Raw genomic sequence first — 7,138 nt, forward strand, 5'->3', positions numbered from 1 at the left:
ACAGCATGTACATCAAAAATAAACTATTTACAATAGTTCAATCAAATCTTTAAGTGAGTGTGAGGGACTGAATGTTTTTGTGAAAGAGAATGAGATCAAATGAAAGCGAAAGTGGCGTCTTTTCCGCAGAAAAACTAAATTTCCCGGGAAAATGATGGTTATGATTATAGTTTTGTTGTGTTGTTTTTACTGGATTTGTACAAACCCATTAATGTAAGAAAATAGCACTCTGGGACATGATGCATGTGTGATATATATAATCTTCCAGTTTTATCTGCAAAGAGAATTATTGCTCTATCTTAAAGGGACCGATAGGTCAGAGAGTGTCTGGGTTCAGTCTTCCCTGCAGCAGGTCAGCTGATGTTTTCCTGTTTGTTTCTGACACTGTTCTGTTGCTCCAGAAGGCACAGGGAGGCTGTTCTTCGAGTTCTACCGTCTGCTGAGCGAAGCCAAGCCCAAAGAAGGAGAGGACCGGCCCTTCTTCTGGATGTTTGAAAACGTGGTCGCCATGGGTGTCAATGACAAGAGGGACATCTCTCGCTTCCTGGAGGTGAACAGACACAGACTGTTAACTAACTAAAATTATATCAACACATGAAGCAGAAGCGACCACAAATGAAAGATTATTCTTTTATTCTTCTGCATGTACCAAAAGCCCCATTTTAGAGCTCTCATTGTCTGAACCCTCTGGTGGGTATTTTTATTACAAAAATTGCCAAAATACACTGTTTATCATAAAAAGAGGCATTAACATCAGCGTTGAAGGTCCTTCAATGACTTAAATCTGACAAATGCTTTTGTGGGGAAAAAGTAACAAAAACAAAGCGTTAAATGTTGATATTTGTGTCAGAATCTCTTTATTCTACATGTGTCATTTAAAATAAAGCACAGAGCAGAGAGGAGAGGACAGGACAGGAGAGGCTGTTTACACAGAGCAGAGAGGAGCGGACAGGAACTGTTTTTTACAACAATCGTGACACTTGTGGGCACTTGGAAAAGTGTTTATATATAAATCCCATTTTATTCAAATGAAAAAAAATATCAGAGAAATTCAACTTTTTTTCTGATTTCTGTTATTCTTCACAAAGACATGTTTGAGTTCTTCCCACTTCTAGCCATATTTGTGCTGATTCCATAAAGCTGCAGGACATATAGATTTATATAGATTTTATATATTGTAGAAAATACAAAGACACAGAGGAGAATGAAAAAGACAAAAACACACCCTGAAACAGCTTGTAGACTCACTTTTAGACTCACTTTAAATGCTTTGTTGTCATGCACAGACTGCAGGTACTTGGACAACAAAATGCAGGTACCATAATGTATAATATCCGTGAGTTAATGTATTTAAATCTGTGTGTTTTTGCAGTGTAACCCTGTGATGATCGATGCTATCGAGGTCTCTGCTGCTCACCGTGCCCGATACTTCTGGGGAAACCTGCCGGGCATGAACAGGTAGAAACACCTCATCATCAAGTCCTGATTTGTCAGATTTCTTGGTGACTTTTCAGTGGCGTTATAAGGTATAAATGTGATGCGTCCTGTCTGTTCAGGCCTCTGTGTGCCTCTGGGATGGACAAGCTGGAGCTGCAGGACTGTCTGGATCACGGCAGAGTTGCAAAGGTTTCATTTATTTATTTTTAGATTAAAGACGCTTCTCGCAGTTCTGTGCGTGGCAAACGGCGTCTCGTTGCACGTGTTTTTAACGTGTATTTGTGGTGTTTCAGTTCGGGAAGGTGCGCACCATCACTACACGCTCCAACTCCATCAAACAGGGGAAGGACCAGCACTTCCCTGTCCTGATGAACGGGAAGGAAGACATCCTGTGGTGCACCGAGCTGGAGAGGTACACACACACACACACACACACGATGCAAAGTTATTCTAATAAAAATAAAAACTGAAGTAAAACTAGGTGTAAGAAACATTTAAGTTAACTGAAAAAATAATAATAAATATAGGTAAGGTAATTATCAGGTAATTATCCTATAAAATAGGAAATTTCCTGAAATATATTGTGTCCTTACAAAGCAAACTAAAATGTAATAAAAATATACAGAAAATGTTTACTTCTGTGTTTGCATGAGTGTGAGTCAACAGTCTTCACAGTGTTGTAATATAATATTAATATAATAATAATATTAATAATAATAAGTATTATTATTAAACTAAAATTAATTAAAAAAATTTTTTAAATATAATAAAAACTGAAAAGAAGAAATCCACTCAGGAAACAAACTGAATACTGATTTTAAAAAAAAATACAAAGTAAATGAAAAATACAAAACTACCTCTGGACTCCACCAGCGAAATGTATGGGGTTTTTCCTTTTAAAAAGTTCACCAAAAATACACTGTTTATCTTAGAAAAAAGCTGTAAAAACAGGCTTTATGGTCAGAGTTTGAACTTTCTGACAGTCCTTGAATGGGTCATCAGTTACAAAAGTTTCTGTCAGGAAAAAGTGACCAAAAGTTGTGTTAAATGTTGATATTTGTGTCAGAATCTTTTTATGTGTCATTTAAAATAAAGTGTTTGCACTAACCAGATCCTGTTAAAAACATTAAATTCTGCTCCTCAGAGACACTGTGAAGACATGATTGATTCTGCTGAAACGGTCACGTGACAAATATACAGTGAAAATCTGTTTACACAGAGCAGAGAGGAGAGGACAGGAGAGGCTGTTTACACAGAGCAGAGAGGAGAGGACAGGAGAGGCTGTTTACAGAGAGCGGAGAGGAGAGGCTGTTTACACAGAGCAGAGAGGAGAGGACAGGAGAGGCTGTTTACACAGAGCAGAGAGGAGAGGACAGGAGGATTTCAGTCATTCTAACTGTCTTATTCTGCACAAAGACATGTTTGAGTTGTTCTGATTGTGCTGATTCCATAGAGCTGCAGGACTTATAGATTTATATAGATTTTATATATTGCAGAGAAATACAAGGACACACATTGTGTTTTTCTCCCCCTGCAGGATCTTCGGTTTCCCCGTCCACTACACCGACGTGTCCAACATGGGCCGCGGGGCCCGTCAGAAGCTGCTGGGCCGGTCCTGGAGCGTCCCTGTGATCAGGCACCTGTTCGCTCCGCTCAAAGACTACTTCGCCTGTGAATAGAAGCCTGACACCACTTAGTGATCACACACCAGCGTTTCTATCACGACTCTGTGGCTCCAAAAAACAAAAACCTCCTCAGCCTCCAGACACGTTTTTTATAAAGAGCTGGACGTTTTTCTAACCAGTTCCACTACAAATGGGTGCAGCTGGGAGAGAGGGTGGGGGGGGGGGCGGTTTGTGCATCACCAAACAGTTTTTTGACAGTTTGGTGATGCACAGCAGCCTCAAACACACACGACACACACTAACACAGAGCAGCAGAGGCTGTTTCATCACTACCCCGCAGTGTCAGCAGCCCTGAGTAAAGACTGCAGGATCAGCTGAGTTAAAAGGGAAAAATCAGGCCTGTAGAGTGATTTTAACTGGATTTTATTGTTTTTTAAAATGCCCTTAGAAGGCCTCGTTTTAAGTTGACAACACTTAGTAGAAAAGTACAAAAAAACACAAGCACCAACGATACAGATTTTTTAAGTATCAAACTTTTTTTCAAACCATTTTTATAGGAAGTTTTAAACATTTCAGAGGACCCTCAGCACTTCGTTTAGCAGATAATAAAAACGTGTGACTTTTAAACTAAACAGAAACACTTGAATGATTCGTGGACTAATTTTTTAACAGAAACCACATTAAATTGTGATTTTTATTGGCAATAACAAACCGTAAGTAGGTTGTTTAGGTCCCACTCAAGCCAGCTGATGATACATTATAGGTTTTCTGTAGAGAAATAAGTAGGAATCCTACAAATAACTCTTAATTTCAGCTTTTTGATTTTTCGCTTTCAACATAAAAAAACACAGTTAATTAGAAACAAGGTGTCAGACAAAACAAGCTGACTTTGATGCTGATGCTTCCTCTCATCTTGTTCAGTTCGGACTCAAAGTAAGATAATAAATACCTGCTGGATAATTAATGATTTTCAGGATAAAAACATTATTTTTCAGCATCATCAGCAAATAATTCTATGAGTGTAAACCTTGTGGAAGCTGCAGTTATTAACCGCTAACCTTTGGAAAAATGACTTAATTTTCCCAGATAGGAGAGTCGCACATAGTTGCATTTAAATATTGAAAGGAAAGTTTTGCACCATGTTTTAGTTTTGCAAAAAAACAACAATAAAAACAGAGGAAAGAGCATTGAGCGGAGGAAACCTTAGCACCTGGACATGAAGCAGGACTTAGTTGTTTTATTTAGAGTTTGTAATCATAGTTTTTTGTTGTTTATTGCAAAAAAAAAAATGTTTTATTTGCTTTGAGGTGCGTTCATATGAGGGAAAATAGCTTCCTTTTTAGAAAAGAAAAAAAAAACAAAGATTATATAAAAGTGTTTTTTTTTTTTTTGTGTAGATAGTGTGAGTTAAAGTGTCACGTCTCCCTGATCGCTACACACAAATACTTGAAACAAGCCAATGCAAAAACAGAGATATGGAACCATTCCAGACAGCTGTGACGGCATCCATCCCACTGATGTTTATCTTAAAATCTACATTGTTTTAGTGTCGCTGGTTTTTAACAGAAAAGGTTTAAAACACTGGTGAACACACATTTTTATTAAACTACCACTGACTACTTGTGGTTAAAGGTGTTTTCTTAGGTTTTAAATAAGAGGACAGCCGTGGAAGTCATCTGTGTGGTGCACATGCTTTAGTTTACAGGAACAAATAATAATTCTGCATCACATGCAAACAGACGGACAGAAAGGTCCTGCAGAGCATGAAAAAACTGGAAGGAAAAACATGGAATAACATGATTTATTCTCTATTTTTTATGAAAATATTTGTAAAATAGATTATTAAATTCCTGGTCATACAGCTTTGAATTTGGTTGTAGAGGATGGCAACATTTTTTAATATTTTAACAGCCTCAAATTATTTTACTGCCCTTTCAATAGAATCTGCCAATTTGGTTTGCACTTAGACATTTTCATCAGATTTACTCTAAACCAAAAAAAAGCACCATATGTAATTAAATCAAATAAAACTGAGATAAATACATTACAAGACATTGATCTAACTTTAGCTAATAGAAATGACCTCATTTACATGGATAACGTTTATTTAATTACTGTTAATAAAACCTGGAAGTAATTTCTATCTAACTGAAATTATAAAACTTCACAGTAATTACATAAATGAGGTAAATTAGCTATAGTTATATGCATTTCTTATTAATCTAGTTTTATTTGATTTAATTACATAAATATTACTTTTTGTTTATTAGATTTACTCAATTATATGGAAATTTTCTCTCTAATTCAAATGAGTAAACATGACAAAAATGTATTAGTGTCCCGTCTGCCTGATTCCACGTGAATTAATCTAAATAATTTTGACAAAACAGCAAAAAAAAAGTAATATTTTAACAACTCAAACAAAAAAAGCACCATTTATGTAATGAAATAAAATAAAACTGAGATTAATACTTTAAAAGACATTTATCTAATTTAAGCTAATAGAAATCACCTCAATTAGATGTAATTACTGTTAATAATAAAACCTGGAAGTCATTTCTACTTTGTTAACTTTATTAATGCAAATTAGGTCAATTCTATTAGCTTTTATTGAATACATTTCTTATTAATCTAGTTTTATTTGATTTCATTACATAAATAGTTTTAGGTAATGTTAGATTTACTCCAGTTAGATGGAAATTTTCTCTGTGATTCAAATAAGTAAAATGTATTAGTGTCCTGTCTGCCTGATTTCATGTGAATTCATCTAAATAATTGTGACAAAACTGCATATAATATGTAATATTTGGTGCACTTTTAACACCAGAAGATATCTTTTCCTCCGAGACTTTAAACACAGAGTTCCTGCAGCAGTTTAGATTTATAATACTGTGGTTTAATGTCTCTGTGTGCTTTAGCGTGCTCACCACACAGACGATTTATTTTAATCCACACAAACATTCGGCGCTGTCCTTTGAAAACATCTTTTTTTGGTGCTGTTTTTTTATAACTGGAAGATTTTTAAATGCTGTCAGCTGTCACCAAATCCTACTAAAAGGGCATTACCTCAGACGAAGGGGCAACTGTACGTCACTCCTCCTGTAGGATCTCTGTTCTGTGAATATATACTGTAGCTTTATGCTCCCATATGCCCTGTATGTATATATATAGAGCTCGTATTTTATCACTGGAACTTTTTGTTTTGCGTACTGTATCGATAAAAAGGTTTACAAGTGTCTTTTATTTGACAATAATAATAATTTTTCTAACACAAATGACTCGGTGCTCAGAAAGACCCTCAAAGTGCCACGTTTTAAGATTTTAAAGTCCTTTTAAAAACCAAAAAGTAATTGTTTACATGCTTTGTTAACACTGCTGAGCTTGTTGAATGTTTTGCTTGAAAACAGTACGCAAAAAAAACAAAACTTTTTGTAACTGCTCTTTTTTAAGCCTTTTTTTATATTGAGAACAAATACAGTATATATTAACAATATAAAGCTTTCTTTTAATGTTATAGCACGACATAGAGCGTATTAATCAATAGCTTTTTGATATTTTGTTATTTAGATGGAAACATTTGAGTGTATTTGTAGTCTTGAGTGTGAATGATGTGAGAACAGTTTGTTTTTCTTCGCTATAACCTTTTAGTGCTTTATCTTTTATCCCATTGGAGGATTTTTTTTCTTACTATTTTTGTGCCTTTTTCTGAATCTAAAGTGCAAAAGCATTTCAAAAGAACAGATTCTGTGCTATTTTTATACTTCATTTGAATAGTGGAAAAACGTTGCTGTATTTTTTTATGTTTGTGTACTTCCTATAGCGACATATATTTTAACGTTGCTCAATAAAACGCAGCTTGGCTGCTAAAAAACACTGACATGTCCTGTGTCAAATGCTTATTCATGTGTGCATTTATATTTTGTTTGAATATCCCTTTAAGAGGCCTGTCAAGGCTATAAGGTTGTCTGAAAGTATTTTAAACTAGAAAATTCCTGCAGAGTTTTACAATACAGCCACATCCAAGATATAGTTATGTTGTGGGGCTTTTACTTTAAAAAGAAGCCCTGTCGTGGGTC

At 35.4% G+C, this 7,138-nt stretch overlaps 1 protein-coding gene across 2 annotated transcripts in view; it reads left to right on the forward strand.

The window, feature by feature from the left end:
• Positions 1 to 6,935, forward strand: part of dnmt3bb.1 (DNA (cytosine-5-)-methyltransferase 3 beta, duplicate b.1) — a 61,131-nt gene extending 54,196 nt beyond the window's left edge. Inside the window, exons 18-22 of one of the 2 annotated variants that reach the window (XM_059332793.1) lie at positions 402 to 550; positions 1,373 to 1,458; positions 1,557 to 1,626; positions 1,731 to 1,849; positions 2,975 to 6,935. In XM_059332793.1, the coding sequence (XP_059188776.1) occupies positions 402 to 550; positions 1,373 to 1,458; positions 1,557 to 1,626; positions 1,731 to 1,849; positions 2,975 to 3,116 (566 nt within the window). In that variant the 3' untranslated portion in view covers positions 3,117 to 6,935. The remainder of the gene's footprint in view (positions 1 to 401; positions 551 to 1,372; positions 1,459 to 1,556; positions 1,627 to 1,730; positions 1,850 to 2,974) is intronic. The other variant, XM_059332794.1, reaches the window with a different exon arrangement.
• Positions 6,936 to 7,138: the final 203 nt, after the last annotated feature.

The sequence above is a fragment of the Centropristis striata genome, chromosome 5 (assembly GCF_030273125.1).
Source record: "Centropristis striata isolate RG_2023a ecotype Rhode Island chromosome 5, C.striata_1.0, whole genome shotgun sequence".
NCBI classification, from domain to species: domain Eukaryota; kingdom Metazoa; phylum Chordata; class Actinopteri; order Perciformes; family Serranidae; genus Centropristis; species Centropristis striata.